The following is a 25,022-nucleotide window of genomic DNA, read 5'->3' on the forward strand; positions in this document are numbered from 1 at the left end:
GTTTGTTTAAATCCACTTGCAATTCATTAACATCTTCCATAGTGTGGAAACGTTTTTCTAAACAGACATTCACTGATTCACTGTAGCTAAATGGTACAGCCTTAGGGTATGTTCACACTCAACAAAAAATGGCTGAAAATACAGAGCGGTTTTCAAGGGCAAACAGCCTCTGCTTTTCAAAAGTTTAAGCAACTAGCATTTTTTGCAGCGGTTTTGGAGCAGTTTTTCTATTGAGACAATGAAAAACTGCTCCAAAGACGGCTCAAGAAGTGACATGCACTTCTTTTTACATGCCGTTATTTGAAAATGAGACGTAAAATAACGCCCCGTCGGAACAGAACGCCATATTTCCTATTATCAATGGGCAGATGTTTTTAGCCATTTTTTGGGACGTTTACAGGCCGAAAAACGGCTGAAAATAGCCTGTGTGAACATACCCTTAGTCTACAGAGACCAGATACAAGATTGACTTGACTCTTCTGAAGAAAAGAAATACATTAAGAGAACAGGACAAAAAAAATAAAATAAAAAGCCATAAAGGAATACAGTATTTCCAGCATTAAAAATTCATAGAATTTACATTATACAGCGAGAGAAAAATTGATCGGTAAAAAGAAACATGGGCAAAAAAAACCCTGTTTAATAAAACAGAACAAAATATCTACTATCCCCGCTGAAAAATATATAATTTACAATACAAGCTCTTGACCACAGCCAACAGCAAGACGACAATGTAACATGGGGCAAAATCCCAACAACTCAAAAGCATTGCCTTACGTTATAGACCTCTACAACCTTAAAAGTTTCCCCTGGAGGCCACGCTTTAGACCAGCCTTACACTTTGCAGGAGAACTCCAGGTCTCGAAAATGAATATTTACATCAGTTGTTTTCAGAGTAAAATTGGGATTCAATAGTGTTCACCGGCTAATCTGACAGAACGTGAAAAAAAACAAACCAAAAAAACACTAGAAAACAAAAACACACTGCTATTTCATGTAGGAAATTAGGAATAGGTTTTGCTGGTTGAAGATTCCTTCTGCTGTAATTTGCGGATTAGTTCCAATAAATTCATCTGCAATGTTAGCTCCTAGGAGAAAACAAAACAATTTAAAAAAGTTATTCACACTTTCCATCAAGTGCATTTCAATATATTTGGTACATGATGATCATTTCACTGCAATACTTTGTTTCTGAGAACAACTATAATCTTAATGAACAGCTTGGCTCGGTCTGGCTCTGCACCTTCATAAGATCATAAGAACACATGTCACATAAGTGGATAATATCCAGGAGGCAGGCTATTATTTGCACGAACAAGTCACAGAGTGCAGAACTGATAACATGGGTAACATTTACAAAGTGCACAGAAGCGGCATACAATACTAGTCAAACCTAGAATAACAGTAACATGTCAACATTAGTAGATATAGGGGGAACTGCTTATATAGCAATTCATAAAAACATCCACAATCAGTCAGTGAATGAACAGGAACAGCGTTCCGACGAGAGACCAGATACCATCATATTGTGGCAATTAAGGAAAATCCAATTCCCTGCAGCTTCCATGTATCCCTTCAGCAGAGAGGCCGTTTTGTGACAGCTTGTGTGTCTGCTGAGCTATAGGCAGACAATAGACTGCTGTAAATGGAGACAACAGAAGGACGTGATTTCCCCGATGGTGCCCAGGTCTATTTTCAATATTGCTTATGCTCATAAATGGAGTCATTCTGATACTAGATCTATATCAGGGCACTGTTGTAAAAGCAATCCCTTAATGTACACACCTTTAAATCTATACTTTGAACTTGAGGTCTAAAGTTGGGCATTCACATCCACCCACATTTATCAAAAGGAACGTCCGTTTAGTCAATGTCTAAGTTAAAGCCATAAGCTGGGAGCGATTTACGACTGCATGTTCACTTTTTTGAGAGGTGTGTGTCACAACATACACCTCTGCCGTTAACTTTCACACTGGCTAACGTTAGTCCATTCTATGCCAGGGTCTGTGTGGAGTATAGCTATGACTATCTCATTTGGCAATTTTTAGAAGAAAAAAAAAAAGTCATAAAAGGTGTCTGAATCCTGGCCAAGTAGTAAGCCAAACCCAATTTTCACTCCACTTTTACAAACTGGCACAAACGGTTAATAAATATGTCACACAGTATAAAAGACACTATTTGGAGTAAAATGTGTCTAAAAAAAAAAGGTGCAAATTTATTGATAAATGAGGGCCATTAGATCAGTCAGGCTGATTTTGGTGGGATTGGCAGACGATCTAATGTGAATGAAGACCTCCCAAAAGTCCCCTAATAGCAGACGTCTGGGGAAAGAAAGATAGAGTGTAAGACCAACATAAGCGATCCATTTTTCAGGCAGGAGATAAGCTACTGGTAGATGGATAGGGAGTGGCTTTTTATATATAGTTGTCAGCCGACAGCTACCAAATAGGTTTTGCAGCCTTTACCCATTGGGCACCTTTGAAAGAATCAGGTTATCTCTGCAAGAGCCTATTGGCGGATTCTGAAAGCATGAGAATTACTGAAGTTGGAGAGGTTTTCTGCGGACTGGTCTGGGTAAATTGCAAAAATTCTTCCCCAGAAGAAAAACACGTCTCCCTCTAGATGACCCAGTTCTTCCATGCATTACACTGACAGCCCATTCGTTTCAATGGGCACCATTTCAGGCTTCATTTACCCGGTTGTAGCATTGCAGGTGAATTTGAACCCTTGCTGCTAGGTTCCCCTAGAGGTTACAGATGATCTAATGTATAACCTGTGATCAGCTCATTTTAAATGGGTAGTAAAGCAGACATCCCCTTTAAGTCACATGAATGTCTGTGGTGTACAGATAAACATACAGATTCCAAAGAGGGGACAGCAGAATCTTTACTTTTGCGTTGTGTAAATAGTTAAAGTCACCACATTATAAGTGCCCTATCTCCTATATAAGGAGATGGGCGCTATAATGTAGGTGACAGTAATGCTTTTTATTTAGAAAAATGATCTGTTTTCCCCACTTTATTAGCGATTTTAGATTTATGCTAATGAATTGCTTAATGTCCAAGTGGGCGTATTTTTACTTTAGACCAAGTGGGCGTTGTACAGGGGAGTGTATGACGCTGACCAAAGTAAAAATACGCCCGCTTGGGCATTAAGCAACTCATTAGCATAAATCTAAAAATCGCTAATAAAAGTGGTGAAAACAGATCGTTTTATTAAATAAAAAGCATTACTGTCACCTACATTATAGCGCCCATCTCCTTATGTAGGAGATAGGGCACTTATAATGTGGTGACAGAGTCTCTTTGAGGCTGGGTTCACACGACCTATTTTCAGGCGTAAACGAGGCGTATTATGCCTCGATTTACGCCTGAAAATACGGCTCCAATACGTCGGCAAACATCTGCCCATTCATTTGAATGGGTTTGCCGACGTACTGTGCCGACGACCTGTAATTTACGCGTCGTCGTTTGACAGCTGTCAAAAGACGACGCGTAAAATTACAGCCTCGTCAAAAGAAGTGCAGGACAATTCTTGGGACGTTTTTTGGAACCGTTTTCTCAGACTGTATTGAAAACAGCTCCAAAAACGGCCGAAAAAACGGCGCGAAAAACGTGAGTTGCTCAAAAAACGTCTGAAAATCAGGTGCTGTTTTCCCTTGAAAACAGCTCCGTATTTTCAGACATTTTTGGCTCAGCGTGTGAACATACCCTAAAGGATATCAAAATTCTGTAAAAAAAAACAAAAAAAAAAAAAACACGAATTTACTATGTTAGGCAAATATCTGCAATACAACATCCCATGAGGGATTATGTTGCTTTTGAAACAAAGAATTGTGCAGAAGCCCAACAAGAAATTTAGAAACAAACTATAGTGCAAATGTGAGCAGGTCCTTACTCAACTAAAATTTGCTTTATAGCCAGTGTAAATACCTTTTGAAAACTGAAAAAAAAAATACATTTCCAGATTTACTAGACTAGAATTAGATTTTGTGTTTTGAGTTGTAATTTGTCTGCAACCTAGAAAAAAAAATGGCATCTTACCAGAGTCTTGATCCTCTTAGACATCAATTATTTAAGCCAAGACACATCAAATGCAGAAACAACCTGACGTGCAGTACCCATGTACACGGTCTGCTAATTAGTTTGGATTCACACGAGCGTGTGCGTTTTGCGCGCGTTGCACTTCCGTGTCAGTGTTGGCTACATGATTTTCACGCATATGCTATGCTTGTGACACACGGTTTTGAAGTGTAGTATAAGAAATGAAGGTAGTGCTTTTCTTTTTTCCTTCATTTCTTTATCTACTGTTGCGCGAATCACACGCGACACACGGAAGTGCTTTCGTGTGCGATTATCACGCACCCATTGACTTCAATGGGTGCGTGATGCGCGAAAAACAGCCAAGTATGGGACATGTCGTGAGTTTTACGCAGCGGACATACGCGGAGTGAAAATCACGGACTGTCTGCACGGCTCCACTCACTAACAAAGGTCCGTGCGCAAAACATAGTGGTCAGCCGCCATTGAAATACACAGCGCCAACGACTGGATAAACCAGACACCAGGAGGAATAAGTGCCCGATGAAGGTCTAAATTACGACCGAAATGTCGCACTAAACCTCCGGCATCAACTATTGATAAAATAAAAGTCAAGATTTCTAAAAACTGCAACTGGTGTGCCGAATACTTCTTTGCTATGTGATTGGGTTGGGACCCTATTCGTGCACCTACCCTGGTCTTGTGCGCTCTGAACTACCACATGAATAACGGTATGTTAAAGGGATTCTGTCGACACGCCCTTTTCGATATCTCCACTGTGCAGGAAAAAAGCCAAAAGAATCTGGTTCTGTGATAAGTAGGGGCCCCAGAGATTCAGACCCCTACCGATTAGAATGTTATGGCATATCCTAGCAACATACCATTCTAAGATGGGAATACGCTTTTAAATACCTCATTTGTAGAGTGAATCAGGCGGTAAACAAAAGGCCTTCCTGCATCGACACGTACATTCACACGTACATATATGTGGTGTGTAAGCGTGGGGCACGGAACCTGTGCCTGAGTGATCACCTGCTGGAGGATGGCTGTGATTGACAGCCGGAATCTGAGAAAACCCTGATCCTGGCCATTTAACCCTTTTCACACCGTGATCAACGTAGATTGCAGTGCTGACAAAAGGAGGATGTTCCCTTTGTTCTTTCCCTGTCAGCACTGACAATACGATTGACAGCCCTGGGCCTAAGAAAGGCTCCCAGGGCTGCCTGGTGATACCCTCTGTTAGGGCATACCTTAGGTCTTATAGACATACTGTATGACATAGGGCTGGGCGATTGTAACCTAAATCAAAATCACGATTAATTGAACATGTAACCTCGATTACGATTAATGAACGATTTAGGCCCCACCCCTTTTTGCATGTCACGCCCCTATTTGCAAGCTATGCCATTAAAATATTTATCCTGTACTACTGTATAATATACCTTTTGACACTGCCCCCACAGTATATTACCCCCATAGTGCTCTCCACAGTATAATGCCCCCCATAGCTGCCCCCACACATTATAATGCCCCAATAACTACCTCCACAGTATAATGCCCCTATAGTTGCCCTCCACACAGTATTACCCCCAAAGCTGCCCCTGCACAGTATTATGCCTCCAATATAGTATAATACACCCCATAACTTTCCTGATGATGTCACTGCCTCGCACCAGCGATGCATAGTAAGTGGTAGAGCAGAGCCCTTTCAACTTTTTTGTGTTGCATGTTTGCTGCGCCATTCACTTCTATGCTGCCATGCACAAATCCTTTTTTTTTGATCCAACGCTTTTTTACGCCACAGATTTTTCCGCAAGCGTTTTAAAAAAAAAAAACAAAAAAAAACGGCCCATTGATTTAAATGGGAAGCTTAATCAAGCGTTTGACACTGACGAATTTTGCGTGTGCTTTTTGCACATTTTTTGGCACTTAATTAGGACTCCCACTGACTACGGGAACATTTGGCGTGTTTTACGTGCAAAGGAATTGACTTGACACTTCTATATATACACAATTCTTAGGGTATGTTCACATGCTTAGCAAAAAACAGTCTGAAAATACGGAGCGGTTTTCAAGGGAAAATAGCTCCCTATTTTTAGAAGTTTTTTTTTTTTTTTTTTAGCAACTAGCGTTTTTTGTGGTGTTTTTGGAGCCGTTTTTCTATAGAGTCAATTAAAAACGGCTCAAGAAGTGATATGCACTTTTTTCGCGGGTGTTTTTTTGACGCGGCCGTTATTTTTTTTTAAACGGCCATATAAAAAAACGGCCCGTCGGAACAGATCGCCGTATTTCCCATTGAAATTAATAGGCAGATGTATGGAGGCGTTCTGCTTCAGATTTTTCGGGCATTTACTGCCCAAAAATAAGTTGTGTGAACATAACCTTAGCCTTTTGGTGTGTCCTATGGCTTCTACCAGCTGCCATTGCAAAAACACTCCAAATTGCTAAGCATTGTCCAGTTCCCATTTTTTGTAGACAGATCCTGCCGCAACGCAAACAAAAAATAAAAAAATACAAAATGCACTATTTTATTTTAAACAAATTAATTTAATCAAGGTATAAAACAAACATTTAAGATAGAGGCTTGTTATATATCCGCACACTTGTCTTGACCCGAGCAATAAAGTTATGCCCCAAATGCCCTATATGAAAAATTTCATATAAATGAAATGCTACCATATAGTTACCTGAAAACAATGCCTAAAAAAAAAAAAAAAAAACAGTATGACTTGTCCCGTAAAAAAACAAAGCCTCAAAAATCTTTGAAAAATGCCCTTAAAAATTTAACATTTATGGTGGACTGAATCAGAGGAGGCAAAAACTATTAAATCTCTTGGTCATTAAGGATCGAAATAGTTACCAAACTAGGTGCGCAAAATTTTACCAACAATCCTGTAGAATCACAGTTGTAACTTTGCTTATTTTTGTTGTATCCCTGAATCTTAACCATTGAAACAAAATGAGATTTCTGGTATTGATCAGTGTTGTGCTTGAGAAGTGTGGACGTGAAGGGAAGAAAGCAGATATAATTCCATCTGAAAATAACAAAACAGGACTGAGGTGTGCCATGAATTTCACCCTTCAACTTATTAAAAAGAATCAGCAAGTAAAAGCCTTTGTCCCCTGCACCGATGTTATTTTACACCATCACGTCCTGCAGCATCATGTTCAGCGCAGCAAATTTCCCCTAATACAAGTGTTAGCTGGAGGATCACACAGAATTCTGTATAATTGAACACCTACCTGGGGATTAGTTGTAACATAGAACCCAGACACACCAGCTTTCTCTAAGGTGCTTTGCTGGTCTATAACTTTTTGGTCTAATTCTAGTACTATCTTTTCATCCATCATTTGTTGTTCCTCCCGAATTCTCTGTTCTAGAGCCTGGAAGTAAAAAAAAGTGAATAAAATGTCAAACTACATTCAATTGATTTAGATTGTCCAGGACTAGAAAAAGTGTCTTATTTTTACGTAAATAGTGCCTCACTTGTTCATGGACTACGTCTGGTATTGAAGCTCAGCTCCATTCAAGTAAATGGGGATAACCTGCAATATCAGACACCGCTCATGTGCAAGAGGCACTTAAGGAAAAATGAACAGGCTTTTTTTAATCCTGGAAAACCCCTTTAATTGTGTTGTCCGCTTCTTCCTAAATGCCCACTTCGGATAGGTTTACTTAATGGATTGCGTTATCCCTGATGCCACTAGTGGACAGGAGGCCTTGACCAGACAGAAGGCCACCCATAGTAAACCATAAAGCTCAGTGAGGGTATGTGCACACGCTAGCTTGCTTTTACGTCTGAAAAGACAGACTGTTTTCAGGAGAAAAAAGCTGCCTCGTTTCAGACGTAAAAGCTCCTCCTCGCATTATGCGAGGCGTCTTTGACGCTCGTAAATCTTGAGCTGCTCTTCATTGACTTCAATGAAGAACGGCTCAAAATTACGTAGCAAAGCAGTGTCCTGCACTTCTTTGCCGAGGCAGTCAATTTACGTGTCGTCGTTTGACAGCTGTCAAACGACGACGCGTAAATTACAGGTCGTCTGCACAGTACGTCGGCAAACCCATTCAAATGGGGCAGATGTTTGCCAACGTATTGTAGCCCTATTTTCAGACGTAAAACGAGGCATAATACGCCTAGTTTACGTCTGAAAATAGGTCGTGTAAACCCAGCCTAAGGCCTCATTGCACACAACCGAATTGGTTTCGCAGACCGCAAAAAAAGCCTTGTTGTGCATCCGTGGGTCATCAGGACTCGTGGAACCACAACAATTCACCAGTATTGGTGAATGCGCAAATCTGGACTGTAAAATTACATGTCCTGAGTTTTTGCGGTCCAGATTTGCGGCCCTCGCACTGATCCATGTAAACCCCGGTCGTGTGCATGGGGCTATAGAAAAGAACAGGTCCGCAATAATGCAGATAAATTGCGGCCTCAAAAGCATTGTCGTGTATTCACTAGGGGAAGACCATTGTGGTTTGTGTTCCCTGCAGAGCCATCTACAAGGAAAACAAGTTAAACACCGTATACCAGGAGATAAGGTTGGGGCAGGTTGCACAGGTTAGACATGTGATTATAGCAATTATAGGACTTTACAGGATGGGAATCTCTCTTTAGTTTTCTACTATCTCAAGGCTAGAATTCATTAGACATGTAACTAGAAGTGGGGCTATATTCACTGCACTATGTACGGACTATTCCTGCTCACTACAGATATAGAAGAACACAAAATCTAATTGCCACATCCAGGTGACCTACAACACGGACAAAAACAGTACGAAATTGTAACTGCATAACCAGCAGAAATCTGTCCATCAAATGCTAAACCCTTGGTGTACTTTATGGACATCTCTTCTCTGATATTTCTTACCAAACTCGCAACAGGACTATAAAATCACTGGCACGTTCCCCTGTACATCCTTCAATGTAGTTTACATGATCCTGTGTACAAGGTGCATCAATAAAGGAATCTACAGGGTGGGCCATTTATATGGATACACCTAAATAAAATGGGAATGGTTGGTGATATTAACTTCCGGTTTGTGGCACATTAGTATATGGGAGGGGGGAAACTTTTCAAGCTGGGTGTTGACCATGGCGGCCATTTTGAAGTCGGCCATTTTGTATCCAAATTTAGTTTTTTCAATGGGAAGAGGGTCAAGTGACACATCAAACTTATCGAGAATTTCACAAGAAAAACAATGGTGCCCTTGGTTTTAACGTTACTTTATTCTTTCATGAGTTATTTACAAGTTTCTGACCACTTATAAAATGTGTTCAAAGTGCTGCCCATTGTGTTGGATTGTCAATGCAACCCTCTTCTCCCACTGATAGCAACACCGCAGAAGAAATGCTAGCACAGGCTTCCAGTATCCGTAGTTTCAGTTGCTGCACATATCGTATCTTCACAGCATAGACAATTGCCTTCAGATGACCCCAAAGATAAAAGTCTAAGGGGGTCTGATCGGGAGGCCTAGGGGGCCATTCAACTGTCCCACGACGACCAATCCACTTTCCAGGAAACTGTTCATCTAGGAATGCTCGGACCCGACACCCATAATGTGGTGGTGCACCATCTTGCTGGAAAAACTCAGGGAACATGCCAGCTTCAGTGCATAAAGAGGGAAACACATCATCATGTAGCAATTTCAGATATCCCGTGGCCTTGAGGTTTCCACTGATGAAGAATGGCCCCACTATCTTTGTACCCCATTTACCACACCATACCAACAATTTTTGTGTTCCAACAGTCTTGGAGGGATCTATCCAATGTGGGTTAGTGTCAGACCAATAGCGGTGGTTTTGTTTGTTAACTTCACCATTCACATAAAAGTTTGCCTCATCACTGAACAAAATGTTCTGTGTAAACTGAGGGTCCTGTTCCAATTTTTGTTTTGCCCATTCTGCAAATTCAGTGCGCCGATCTGGGTCATCCTCGTTGAGATGCTGCAGCAGCTGGAGTTTGTAAGGGTGCCATTTGTGAGTAGCTAATATCCGCCGAAGGGATGTTCGACTGATGCCACTCTCCAGTGACATGCGGCGAGTGCTACGCTGTGGGCTCTTGCTGAATGAAGCTAGGACAGCCACTGATGTTTCTTCATTAGTGACAGTTTTTATGCGTCCACATTTGGGCAAATCCAACACTGAACCAGTTTCACGAAACTTGGCAAGCAGTTTGCAAACTGTAGCATGGGAGATGGGTGGTCTCGTAGGGTGTCTTGCATTGAAATCTGCTGCAATGACCCGGGTACTGCGTTCACCAGACAACACAATTTCTATCCGCTCCTCACGTGTTAACCTCTGCGACATGTCAATGGCTGTAAACAAAGAGAAGCTTGTAAATAACTCATGAAAGAATAAACTAACGTTAAAACCAAGCACACCATTGTTTTTCTTGTGAAATTATCGATAAGTTTGATGTGTCACATGGCCCTCTTCCCATTGAAAAACTAAAGTTGGATACAAAATGGCCGACACGGTCAACACCCAGCTTGAAAAGTTTGCCCCCTCCCATATACTAATGTGCCACAAACAGGAAGTTAATATCACCAACCATTCCCATTTTATTTAGGTGTATCCATATAAATGGCCCACCCTGTACATTGGTGAAACAATACAAAAACTACAAACCAGGATGAATCTACACAGACATACAATAAAACAGGAGCTGGATACACCTGTGAGAAAATACCTCTAGACCAGACCACAGTTTTCCCAAATTTTTATTTTCTGTTCTTAAAATGACCCTTCAGTATTAGGACCTTTAAATCGGACATTCAAGCGGATGACAACATTCCAGTCATTGACACAAGGCCTCAATCTAACAGCTGGATATATAAGCCATTACATGGACGCAGGTCGCATCCCCCATCAGACTGACTCCCGATCCCTTAACGATATCAGACGTACTATTACGTCTCTATCTTTAAGTACTCAAGGCAACACAATGTATAGGTACGTTGTGTTGCTAGTTTTGACTCAGAAGAGGACCCGCACCGTTGCCTAGCGGGTGTCAGCTAGCCTCTAATGTGGCCGATTAACCCCTTAGATGCATCGCTCAAAGACTAGCGCTGAATCTATGGTGTTTACTAGCAGATCGGAAGCCTGCAATGCTATTCATGGGGGTTCCGATGGCTGCTCTGGCAGACCGGAGGACGAACAATGGCCTCGTCTGCCAAGTACGGGAGCCTGTTAGGTCCTGCCCAGAGGCGGGACCAAAATGGCTTCCGGCCGCAAAAAGGAAAATGGCGCAGGCTCAGAAGCCTCTCTGAGCCTGTGACATCAGCCAAGTGTGTCAGCTGTACGTTACCCCTGCAGCGTGCTCAAACAGCATTTTACGTCCACAGATATGGCATGGTCATACCGGGAGAACCCACTTAACATTTTATGAGGTGTTTGTCTTCAGTGGCACAAACTGGGTAGAACATATTGTGCACTAAAATGGCATATCAGTGGAAAATTGCAATTTTCACTTTGCACCATACGCTGCGCATTAATTTGTAATGAAAAACCACCTGTAAAGGTAAAATGCCTTAAGGGTGTAGTTTCCAAAAATAGGGGTGACAACTTGGGGGTTTGTTTTACTATTTGACCTCAGAGCTCTGCAATTGTGGACCAATGCTGCGAAAATCACCAAAATAGGCCTTAAATGGACATGGTGTGCTTCACTTTTGAGCCATCATGTGTCCAGGCAAATTATAAATGCGTTGAGGGTGTAGTTTCTAAAACGGGGTCACTTCTTGGGGGCTTCCACTGTACAATGGTACCTCAGGATTTTGCAAATGCAACGTGGTGCCCAAAAACCAATCCAGCAAAATCTGAATGCCAAATAGCGCTCCTGTCTTTGGACACATGGCAGGGCTCAAACAGTAATTTATGACCTCATGTGGGATATTATCGTGCTCGGGATAAATTTAATTTTCAAATGTTGGAGCTTTTCTCCTTTATTCCTTGTAAAAATTTTAAATTTTCAAAGTTTTAAATCAGGAAAAAATATTTCATTTCACAGCATAATTCCACTAAATTCAGCAAAAAAAAACAAAAAAAACAGTGGGGTCAAAATGCCCACTACACACCTAGATAAATTCATTCAGGGGTATAGTTTCCCATATGGGGTCACTTTTGGGGGGTTTCTACTGATTTGGTTGCGAAGGGGCTTTGCAAAGGTGACATGGTGCCGCAAACCATTCCAGAAAAATTTGAGCTCCAAAAGCTAAATGGCACCCTTTCCCTTCTTAGCCCTGCCGTGGGTCCAAACAGCAGTTTATTACCACATATGGAGTATTGCCTTAATCGGGAGAAATTGCTTTTCAAGTGTTGGGGTGCCGTTTCTCCTTTATGCCTTGAAGATTTCTAAATTTTATTGGAATTTTTTTTTATCTTTTTCATTTTTACATCCCAATTCCACTAAATACAGAAAAAAACCTGTGGGGTTAAAATGATAAATTCCTTGAGTTGTGTAGTTTGCCAAACTGTGTCTTTTTGGGGGGTGTTTCCAATGTTTTGACCGCACAAGACCTCTTAAAATGGTGCCTAAAATATATTGTAAAATAATGGAGGCCCCCAAAATCCACTAGGTTCTCCTAGTCTTCTAAGGCCTGTGTTTCAGTACACTAACACACTAAGGCCACATGTGGGATGATTTTAAAAAAATAAAATAAAAAACCTGCAGAATCCTGACAATAAATATCAAGTTGCGTTTCTCTGGTGAAACCTTCTGTCTTCCAAAAAAAAATAATAATAATTAAAATAGTTATGCAAAAAAAATAAGAATTTGTAAATTTCCCCTCAAACGTTGCTTTAATTCCTGTTAAACACTACAACGGTTAAGAAACTTTCTAAATGTTGTTTTGAATACATTGAGGGGTGCAGTTTTAAAAATGGGGTGCTTTATAGGGGGTTTCTAATATATAGAGCCCTCAAAGCCACTTAAGAACTGAACTTGTCCCTGAAAAATATAGCCTTTTGAAGTTTTCTTGAAAATGTGAGAAATTGCTGCTAAAGTTCTAAACCTTGTAACGTCCTAGAAAAATAAAAGAATGTTCAAAAAACGATGCAAACAAAGTTGTCATATGGGAAATGTTAAAGGGGTTTTCGGAGTTAAAACTTTTACGTGTTAGTGCTTTTAACTTGGGAATGTGCTTACATTTGGTGATGTCACTCTCTGCCCGCTGTGTTGATCAGACGTATACCGGTTTCGTGGTCAAATTATTAAAATTTTCTTCTTGATATACGCCACGTCACTGGTGACATGCAGTGTATGGGCTATTCTGTTATACAGCCAGGAACGCGCATACCAAGAAGAAAACTTAAATTTGACCACGTAACAGGTATATGGCTGATAAACAGCGGGCAGAGAGTGACGTCACCAATCATGTGACTCACGGCGGCATTGGGAAACTGGGCCAATTTTGAAACTAAGTACATTACAAATGTAAGGACATTCAAGTTAAAAGCACTAACACATAAAAAAGTTTTAACTCGGAAAACCCCTTTAACTAGTAACTATTTTGTGTGGTATTACAAGTAGATACATTTAAATTTCCTTAAAATTTTGGTATTCTTCACAAATTATTGGTAACGTTGTTCGATGCATTCAATGTGTCACAAGAAAACAATCCCAGAATCACCTAAAAAAAACAAAAGCATTCCAAAGCTATTATCACATAAAGTGACATGTCAGATTTGAAAAAAAGCGGCCTGGTCCATTAGGCGTGTCCTTAACCCCTTCAGGACCCAGCCGATTTTTTCAAAATCGGACATGTGTTACTTTATGTGGTAATAACGTTGGAATGCTTTTACCTATCCAAGCGATTCGGAGAATGTTTTCTCGTGACATATTGTACTTTGTTAGTGAAAAAATGTTGTCGATAATTTTGGTATTTATTTCTGAAAGACACCACAATTTAGAAAAAAAATTGCAAAAATTAGCATTTTTCTAAATTTAAATGTATCTGCTTGTAAAACAGATAGCAATACCACGCAAAATAGTTACTAGTTAACATTTCCCATATGTCTACTTTATGTTTGCATCGTTTTTTGAACGTGCTTTTATTTTTCTAGGACGTTACAGGTCTTAGAACTTTAGCAGCAATTTCTCATATTTTAAAGAAAATTTCAAAAGGCTATTTTTTCAGGGACCAGTTCAGTTCTGAGGTGGCTTTGAGGGCCTTATATATTAGAAAGTCCCCATAAATCACCCCATTTTGAAAACTGCACCCCTCAAGGTATTCGAATCAGCATTCACAGTGCTTTAATTCCTGTGAAACGCCTAAAGGGTTAAAACAAAGTAGAGGTGAAATTTACAAATTATTTTTTTTGCCGAAATTCATTTCTAATACATTTTTTTTTGTAACACAGAAGCTTTTACCAGAGAAATGCCACTCAATATTTATTGCCCAGATTCTGCAGTTTTTAGAAATATCCCACATGTGGCCCTAGTGTGATAATGGACTGAAGCACAGGCCTCAGGGGCAAAGGAGAACCCAGTGGATTTTGGAATATATTTTAGGCACCTTATCAGGTTTGAAGAGGTCTTGTGGTGCCAAAACAATGGAAACACCCCAAAAGTTACCCCATTTTGGAAATTACACCCCTCAAGGAATTTATCTAGGGGTATAATTAGCATTTTGACCACACAGGTTTTTTGCAGAATTTAGTGGAATTAATATCACAATTTTTTCCCACTAAAATGTTGCATTTTCTCATTTTCACAAGGGATAAAAGGAGAAATAAATAAACAACCAATTTTTGTAAAGCTATTTCTCCCGAGTACGGAAATACCCCACATGGGGTCAAAAGTTTTTTTTCATTAGAAATGAATTAATACTTTCAGGACTGATCCATTTTTTGCTTTCTTATTTTCGTTTTTCACTCTCCGCCTCCCAAGAGCCATAACTTTTTTCTTTTTCCGTCAGTAGAGTGATGTGAGGGCTTATTTCTTGCGGGAGGAATTGTAGTTTCTATTGATACCATTTAAAGTGCCATAAAATGTCTGGGAAACTGAAAAATAAATAAATAGGAAACTATAGTAATATAGGAAAAAAAAAATCTGATTCCATTTTTTGGGGTTTTCGTTTTTACAGCTTTCGCCGTGCGGTGAAAACGGCAGCGATTTTTGGCGGTTTATATTCTTTACGGTGTTCATTGTGCGAGTTAAATAATGGTATATTGTAATAGTTCGGCCTTTTACGGACGTAGCGATATCAATTCTGTTTATTTTTTTTACATTACTTTAGAAGAAAAATGGGAAAATGCTTTTGTTTTTTTTACCTTTAAACTTTTTTTTTTTCTTTCTCACTACTAATAACTTTAATTATTCTACACATTTTATTAGTCCCCTTAGGGGACTTTTACCAGCGATCATTGGATCGTGGGTACAATATGCTGCAATACCAATGTATTGCAGTATATTGTTATTTTTACAGACTCATGTAACAGCGCGATCGCTGTTCCTGTCCGTTAGTCCCGGGTGTCAGATGTAATACACAGCAGACACCCGCAGTGTATGAAGCGGGCTCAGCACGTGAGCCGGCTCCATACATGAACCCCCGCACCATGATGTGCTATTAAGTCATAGTGCGCAAAGGGGTTAATGCACAGCGGATGGTGTGAATATTGCAATTTTCCACTGATATGCTATTTTAGTGCATAATATGTTGTGCCCAGTTTGTGCCACTGAAGATAAATACCTCATACAACGTTAAGCGTGTTCTCCCGGGTATGGCGATGCCATATATGTGGACGCAAACTGCTGTTTGGGCACGCTGCAGGGCTCAGAAGGGAGGGACACCATTTTGATTTTGGATCGCAGATTCCGCTTGGCAGTTTTTCTGTTTGGGATTTTGCTGGTATTTCAGTTTATAATGTGGGGGGCGTATGTAATCTGTGCGGAGTACATCAGAGCATAATAAGAGGGTATAATAATGGGGTAAATAAATAATAATTCATAGATATGTGGCCGGTGTCGCACTGATAAATGGTGTCGGATGTTACCCGCTTTTAGAAAACACTGCACATTTTGCAGCGCCATATTCCTGGGAGCCAGAACTTCTTTATTTTTTTCACCACCGGAGCTGTGTGAGGGTTTATTTGTTTCAGGACAATCTGTACTTTTCATTGGTACTATTTTGGGGTACATGCGATTTTTTTGATCACTTTTTATAAAAAAATTTTGAAAGCCGGGTGACCAAAAACAAGCAATTCTGACAATGTTTTTTCGTTTATTTTTTGCGGCGTTCACCGTGCACTATAAATGTCAATTTTACTTTATTCTGCGGGTCGATACGATTACGGCGATACCATATGTATATAGGTTTTTTCATGTTTTGCAGCGTTTGCGCAATAAAATCATTTTTTTTATAAAATAATTTATTTTCTGTGTCACCATATTTTGAGAGCCGTAACTTTTTTATTTCAGTGTCAAAAAAGCTGTGTAAGGGCTTGTTTTTTGCGGGACGGGTTGTAGTTTTTATTGGCACTATTTTCGGGTACATGCCACTTTTTGATCACTTTTTATTCTCTATTTTGGGAGGGGTGGTGACCAAAAAAAAAATAGCGATTCTGGTGTCGTTTATAGATTTTTTTTTTGGGGTGTTCATCGTGCGGGAAAAACAACATTACAGTTTTATAGTTGGGATCGTTACGAACACGGTGATACCAGATGTGTACTTTTTTTAACGTGTTCATGTTTTTCCTATAATGAAAGACTTATTATAGTAAAAAAATGCAGTGTTTGTTTATATAACTTATAACTTTTATTTTTACACTTTAAAACATTTTTATTCTTTTTTTTTACTTGTCCCACTAGGGGACATTTAGACTTGGAGCTCTGATCGCTGCTGGAATACATTACACTACACATGTAATGCATTCCAACTGTCATTGTGACATGACAGTCACACTGACAGGAAGCCTCGGAGGACATTGTCTGACCTCCGATTGCCACAACAAGCATCGGTAGCCCCCATGATCACTTTGTGGGGGCTGCTGATGTGCTTCAAACCACTTAAATGCGGCGACGGCAATCTGTCGCCGCATTTATGGGGTTAATTGCTGAAATCAGCGGCGATGGTCCGCTGACCGGCAAGGCTGGAGTGTCAGCTGCCGGGGACAGCTGAACTCCCGGTTCCCGGACACTATCCGTTAGGACAGTGTGCGCCGGGAACTACTCCGCAACTGTACTTCTTGATGCGGGAACTAACCCCTCTGCAGGACGTACTAATGCCGAGCAGGGCGGGAAGAGGTTAAGGGGTTATAGAGGCTCTGTCACTAGTTTAGTAATGCCATATCTCCTAGCTAATCTGATAGGAGCTGTCACATTGATGAGTGAAAATTGTGTCCCAAAAAGTTTAAGATTTTAAGTGATGAGCTTTTTTTCTAAATATGTAAATGAGCCTTTATTAGACAAGCAGGTGTCAAAAGCAGCGATTCTCCAGAGGTGGAGCTCCTCACAGCCTCTGACGCTGTCCTATCAACATCAAGCTGCTTCACACCGTGTGAGACGGAGGCTGGAGGGAAGTGAAGGGGGATCACTTCAAATAGCTATATCATGGGCTGTGGACCACCATATAAAGCAGCGGTGGCATATGAAAGAGGAGGTTCTAATCTGTCATATGACACCAGGATCGCAGTTCTAGCTGTGACAAGACCAGAGATATCACAAGTTGAATACACAGTCAGGAATGGAAGCTGTATACTATATGATCACACTGTGTTGCTGGGCAGGGAAGGGGGAGAAGCTGTATCCTGATTGGACACAGGAAAAGCGTCACACAGGAAACATTACACTGCCCAGAGTGAAAAGAAAGAGTCACCTCCTACTTGGCTATTAGAGCCACATTAGCATTCATAACTTTTAAAATAAACGTTTTGTTTTTTTTAAAACAAAGAAAACAGTAGTTAGCAGCAAAGCGCCTCTTAGATTAGTTGAGATAGAGACTGTCACCAGTTTATCAATTCCCTAACTCCTAAAGGCCCTTTTACACAGGCCGACAAGCGGCCGATACAGCGAGCACCAAACAACAAGACATCGTTGATCGGCGCTCGTTTGCTCCTGTCAGCCGGAGCTATGGGGATCGCTCGTCCCCATACATAATCATGTCGGCAGCGCGTCTCCCTGTTTACACAGGGAGATGCGCTGCCGACAACGATAATATTTTACTTTTTTAAAATGATACAGCCAGCAGATGATCGAGCAATTGCTCGTTCATCTGCTGATCGTTCCCCTTTTTATTTTTTACACAGGGCAATTATTGGCAATGAGAATGAGGCCGGATTTACACGAGCATGTGCATTTTGCGCGCGCAAAAACGCAGCTTTTGCGCGCGCAAAAGGTACTTAACAGCTCCGTGTGTCACCCTCGTATGATGTGCGGCTGCGTGCTTTTCGCACAGCCGCCATCATTAGGACACTGTTTTTATGTTTGTAAACAGAAAAGCACGTGGTGCTTTTCGGTTTTCATTCATACTTTTTACTGCTGTTGCGCGAATGACGCGCGACACACAGAAGTGCTTCCGTGTGCTGCGCGTGATTTTCACGCACCCATTGACTACAATGGGTGCGTGATGTGCGAAACACGCACAAATATAGGACATGTCGTGAGTTTTATGCAGCGGACACACGCTGCGTGAAACTCACGGACAGTCTGCACGGCCCCATAGACTAACATAGGTCGGTGCGAGGCGCGTGAAAATCACGCGCGTTGCACGGATGTATTTACACGTTCGTCTAAATAAGCCCTTATATGAATGCTCGTCTGCCCGATAATCGTCCTGTGTAAAATCCCCTTAAGTCACCACTCCTATAGCCTCAGTTTTATTGCCCCGTATTATCTTAGGCCCCATGCACACGACCGAAAAAAATCCCATTCACTTCTATTGTCCACGGACACCATCCCGCTTATTAACGGGAAGGTGTCTGGGCCGTAGAGGTGTACTGCAAAAGATAGGGCTTGTCCTATCTTTTGCTTTTTATGGGCCGTGCTCCCGTACTTTGTATTGGAGCACGTGCCGAAAATGCAGATGGCTGTCCGTAGCCGTCAGCGGCCGTCCGTGCCCGCAATTGCGGCCCTGTGATTACGGGCACGGTCGTGTGCATGAGGCCTTGATGACGTATCACCTCATATACGAATTGTCTTTGTGTAACATCTTAAAATGTTGTGCTTTATTCTAAGTCATTCATTTGTAAACTGCCTGAAGAAGGAGCCTGTGTGCACTGAAAGCTTGCATATAGAATTTTTCTGGTTAGCCAATAAAGGTATCATACCTACAATACTCTTGTCTTTTTTGACACAAAAGTATTTAGCATTGCATAATTTATTCTTCTGTGCAATTTACAGCAGCCCATTCAATGAGGGATACATCTTCCAGGACACAGCAGTAAAGATGGGATTTTACTGCAAATTAATTTGGTATAAGCTGTGAAAGGAACAGATTATGGTCGCAAGCCTGTTCATCAGCCCGTAATCACACCACATTACAGCTGCCCTTCTAAATACGTTGTAATCTCCTTTATAGTCAATTGCTAAATACAAGAAACGAACATTAGCATTTTGTATTAAACATACATTTTTATGTACAACTCTGAATACAAAGCAGCTCCTCCATCTGACATAGCCGGTTTATCTCCATAATGATCACCAGTCCGTTGTTGTGTAACTTAAAGAGTCTCTGTCTCCCCATTATAAGTGGCCTATATTGTACATGATGTGATCGGCGCTGTAATGTAAATTACAGTAGTGTTTTTTATTTAGAAAAACGATCATTTTTGACGGAGTTATGACCTATTTTAGCTTTATGCTAATGAGTTTCTTAATGCCCAACTGGGAGTGTTTTACTTTTTGACCAAGTGGGCGGTGTGGAGTGGAGTGTATGACGCTGACCAATCAGTGACCAATCAGCCTCAAACACTTCTCTCCATTCATTTACGCTGCAATAGTGTTCTTACTATATGCAGCCACATAAACACACTATAACGTTACTGCAGTGTCTGGACAGGGAATATACATTACCTCCAGTCAGGACGGGATGTGTATTCAGAATCCTGATACTTCTGTAGAGTTTGTGGTTGATTTACAGCAAAGCAGGCGTAGTCTCGCTGTAAATGACAATTTACAGTGTAATCTCGCGAGACTACGCCTGCTCTGCTGTAAATCTCACAGAAACGCTACAGAAGTATCAGGATTCTGAATACACATCACGCCGCGGCTGGAGGTAATGTATATTCACTGTCAGGACACTTGAGTAGCGTTAGTTTGTGTGTATGTGGCTGCATATATTGTTCAAGTAAGAACGCTATCTGCGGTGTAAATGAATGGAGAGAAGTGTATGACGCTGATTGGTCACTGATTGGTCAGCGTCATGCACTTCTCTCCACAATGCCCACTTGGTCAAAACGTAAAACACGCCCAGTTGGGCACGAAGCTCATTAGCATAAAGCTAAAATAGGTCATAACCGTCAAAAATGATTGTTTTTCGAAATAAAAAAAAAAAAAAAAAAACACAGCTGTAGTCTACATTACAGCACCGATCACATTATTTACAAGATAGGGCACTTATAATCTGGTGACAGAGTCTCTTTAAGTCAAACTCCAGAGTATGTCATGGAAGATGGCTGAAATCATGAGGTTGGCATGTGCACATGCCCCCTTATCTGTGGTAATATTCAGGGGCTAAAAACGCAACCCCTGAGAAAACTCATCTGTTTATTATTACTCCATTAATCTAGTTTTGTAACGCTACTGATTTTTAACTATCAAGCTACAGTTCAAAGGAATACATTGATTGCATGCAATTTTGGGGACAAAAGCGGTCTCTCAATAGTTAAAAATAACACAGTAGCACTGCAAAAAGTCTCTGTATAGCCATAGTCTGAAGGCTGTGTTCATACATCGCAGTCCATTACGGTTTGCTGCCACGACTTTGCAAAAATTGTGTCAAAACACGCAAATTGAACGTGATGTGTCAACACAGCCCAAGGCCTCATGCATACGAACGTGTTTTTGAGGCTGCAATTCACCCGCAAATCTGCAGGTGAATTGCGGACCCATTCATTTCTATGGGCCCATGCACACGACCATGGTTTACATGGTCCATGCATTGGCCGGGAGCCCGGACTGCAAAAAGGTAGGACAAGTCATTATGCGGTCCGGGCTCATTGAAATCAATGTGTGTACGGTTTGTGAATTGCGGGCAGCCCACGGATGACAATCCGCAGCCATCCGTGCTGCAATCACGGACCGTGCACACAGCTACGGTCATGTGCATGAGGCCTAATAGTATATTACGGAAATTGTTCTTAAAGCCTCATGCACACATCTGCTGCATGTCAAACGGCCGTTAATGACAGATCTGTGAAATACAGACCGCGCACGGATGGCTTCCAGATGGAATCCACTTTTATTAGGCCCTTCAAATTGTACACAAAAGGGAATTCGATTTTCTAAAAGTTGTAGTAGAAGCAATGTACTGAAGCAGGTTTGATAATTACCCTATCCTCCAAGATATTGGTATAGGGAGGATATACACACACAGGGCTTGTAACTTACCTACCATTGAAGCAGAGGTGATGGCTACCAGAAAAATGGCTTTAAAGGGTAAGGCTACGTTTCACACGTGAAAACTGGCCGTGTGATAGTTTTCAGAACACAACTTCTTATGGGTGTATTCCTTGTGACCGTTTAAAACTGATCCTGGCCCTCACAAGAGGACTCCCTTCTAGCGTGGAGCCCGGGGAAGCCCTTGATGTCACTGTCCATATATGGACAGTGACATCGGGGGCTACTCCAGGAGCGGAATCCCCAGGCCAGAGCGTTGGCAGCTAGGGATTCTGCTCCTAGAGGGAGTCCCAATAACGCTATCTATATGGTGGGGCATGTGGCGCCATCTACAAGGGGGTGTGGCACTATAGGGACATTATCTACAGGGGACAATGTGGCGCTATCTACATGGTCACTGTGGCACTATGGCCCTTTACATGACACTTGTATGTGGACACTGTGGCACTACTTGGGCATTATCTACAGGGCCACTGTGGTGTTTTCAGGGGGTTGGGACAAAAAAAACAAAAAGCAAAACTTGACAAATTAAATCCATCCGTGTGTTTTTATGTTTTTTTGGGGTGGCGGGTTTTAACGGCCCTGAAAAACGAATGACAAGCGAAAGACAAAATGGCCATTAAAAATGGTCAGACAGACTTGAAATGGATGAAAATTTGTTGACACTGGTGAAAAACAGCCATTAAAAGAGGACAGTTGTTCAGTTTTTAATGGCCATTTTTTTTCACTGTCATGTGATTGTAGTTTTACAACTGTCCGGGACCTGGAAAAAAGCCTTAAAAAAGATGTCTAACTATCCATGGGTGATCTGCAATTTTATACGATAGAAACCTGTACTTTCAGGGTGCTTAGACTAAGACCCCTATTACAACCCCATTTGTACAATTTTAATCGTAGATACAGCAGTATGAAGGCTTGTTTTTTTGCAGGAGGAGTTGTAGTTTTTCACATCATTTATTGTACCATATAATGTACGGCAAAACTGGAAGAAAAAACCATGATACTTCAATTGTTTTGGGGGTTTAGTTTTTACAGCATTCACCGTGCAGTAAAAACAGCATGTTTGCTTTATTTTGCGGGCCTATACGATTACGGCGATAGTTTTTTGTTTTTTTTTATGTTTTACTACTTTTACAAGAAAAAAAACCACAAAACTGTTAGAATATTGAGACACAAAACTAAATTTTATTTTTGAGTGCCGTAACTTTTATTTTTCCGTCGATTTAGCAGTGTAAGGGGTTAGTTTTTGCAGGGTGAACTGTAGTTTTTATTGGTACCATTTTGGGGTACATGAGACCATTTATTCCATTTTTTGTAGGCGATAGGATGACCAAAAAAAACTGATTCCAGGGTTTTTTTTTTGTTTTTTTTTTACTACGTTCCCTAAGCGGGTTAGATATGTTAAATTGCAATAGTTCAGACTTTTATGGATGCTTGGATACAAAATGATGTTATATATTTTTTTTACATAGTTTTTTTGAGGGGGGGGGGCTGTTTTTTGTTTTTTTTTTTTTAAATAGTAAAGAAAATTTTAACAATCCCCCTATGGGACTTGAACCAGCGATCAAAAAAAATAAAAAATAAAAATCAAATGGAATCTTGCCCCCTTCTCTGCCTCTGGAACCTGGATTTAGGCCTTATTTACACAAGCATGTTAAACATCCGTGTGACGTCCGTTGAAACAACGGCCGTCGCACGGACCTATATAATTGAATGTGGCCGTTCACAAGGCCGTTGTTTCAACGGACCATGTGAAGGGTCCGTGAAAACATAGGACATGTCCTATTTTTTCAAGCGTCACGCATCCCTCCATAGACTCATCTATGGGGGATGCGAGATATCACGTCCCGCAGAGCACGGATTCACCTCGGACATGAAAAACTGCAGTTTTTCACATCCGCGATGCGCAACGCTTGTGTAAATAAGGCCCAAGACGCTTTTTTCCCGCACAGAAATTACTCCCATTTCGAACGTCATTTGAAGCACCTGGACTTTTTAAAGGGAACTGGTCACCAGCATTTCACCTATTAAACCAGCAATACCTGGTGGCAGTGGGTGAAAAATCATTTTTATATAACCTATAATTGTCTTCTAAGTCAGCTCTGTACCTTTAGTATTCAGTTTTTTAGTGTTCCAGCGCTGTATGCTAATGAGCACAAAGAGAGTCATCTTCGTTTGAAAGTAGTCAGATCTTCATTTCTCAAACCTTTCCAAGTTTCTCGCCTCCTTACTTTTGATGGACAGCTTCTCGCCTCCACCATCACACACACAAAATCCCACCCTTGTGCATAGACGTCCTGTGCTCAATGGGACACCATAGCAGCGCATGCACGATAACTAGATTTGAGGTCTGTACGAAGCAGTGTAGGGTGTCGGACCATACATGAAGGGCACATGCATATCTCAGATGAGATTTTGGCATTCAGGGCGGGCCAGTTTTCAGTGGTGGGCAGGCATAAGAAGAGAAAGGAACGAAACTGCCGGATTATTACCATAAAAGGCGCAAAGTGTTTGCAGACCATTATTTACAGTCGGAGGAGGAGTTTAGGAGAGGGAATAATGGCAATGAAGACAGCAGCGGCCATCGAGTGGTGAGTAGAGTTCAATAGGTGAAATGCTGGCGACAGGTTCCCTTTAAGATCTGTGATGCAAAATATTCCTGAAGGGGGGGGGGGTGAACTGTAGTCTGACTCCATGTTGCTTTACAAATGTTGGGGTGCTTTTTGTCCTTTATTCCTTGTAAAAACGAAAACATCGTATGTTTTTTCAGAAAAAAAAGTAGATTTTCATTTTCACAGACCAGTTCCAATAAATGTAGCAAAAAACCTGTGGGCTAAAAATGATAACTATACCTCTTGAAAAATTCCTTGAGGGGTGTAGTTTCCAAAACGGGGTCACTTTTGGGGGGTTTCCACTGTTTTGGCACCACAAGACCTCTTCAAACCCAACATGGTGCCTAAAATATATTCTAAGAAAATAGAGGCCCTAAAATCCACCAGGTGCTCCGTTGCTTCGGAGGCCGGTGTTTCAGTCCATTAGGAGACTATGGCCACATGTGGGACATTTCTAAAAACTGCAGAATCTGGGCAATAAATATTGAGTTGCGTTTCTCTGGTAAAACCTTCTGTGTTACAGAAAAAACTGTATTACAAATGAATTTCGTAAAAAAAAAAAAATTGAAATTTGTAAATTTCACCTCTACTTTGCTTTAATTCCTGTGAAATGCCTAAAGGGTTAAAATAATTTCTGAATGCTGTTTTGAATACTTTGAGGGGTGCAGTTTTTAAAATGGGGTGATTTATGGAGACTTTCTAATATATAAGGCCCTCAAAACCACTTCAGAACTGAACTGGTCCCTGAAAAAATAGCCTTTTGAAATTTTCTTGAAAATGCGAGAAATTGCAGCTAAAGTTCTAAGCCTTGTAATGT

The 25,022-nt window shown here is 41.0% G+C and overlaps 1 protein-coding gene across 1 annotated transcript in view; it reads right to left on the reverse strand.

Annotated features, from left to right (window-relative positions):
• Nucleotides 1–618: 618 nt before the first annotated feature.
• Nucleotides 619–25,022, reverse strand: part of LOC142743299 (protein DGCR6-like) — a 33,048-nt gene continuing 8,644 nt past the window's right edge. Inside the window, exons 4-5 of the mRNA XM_075853934.1 lie at nucleotides 7,284–7,424; nucleotides 619–1,088 (exon numbers count right to left, since the gene is read on the reverse strand). Coding sequence (XP_075710049.1) covers nucleotides 1,005–1,088; nucleotides 7,284–7,424 — 225 coding nt within the window. The 3' untranslated portion in view covers nucleotides 619–1,004. The remainder of the gene's footprint in view (nucleotides 1,089–7,283; nucleotides 7,425–25,022) is intronic.

The sequence above is a fragment of the Rhinoderma darwinii genome, chromosome 1 (genome assembly GCF_050947455.1).
Source record: "Rhinoderma darwinii isolate aRhiDar2 chromosome 1, aRhiDar2.hap1, whole genome shotgun sequence".
Taxonomy (NCBI): Eukaryota; Metazoa; Chordata; class Amphibia; order Anura; family Rhinodermatidae; genus Rhinoderma; species Rhinoderma darwinii.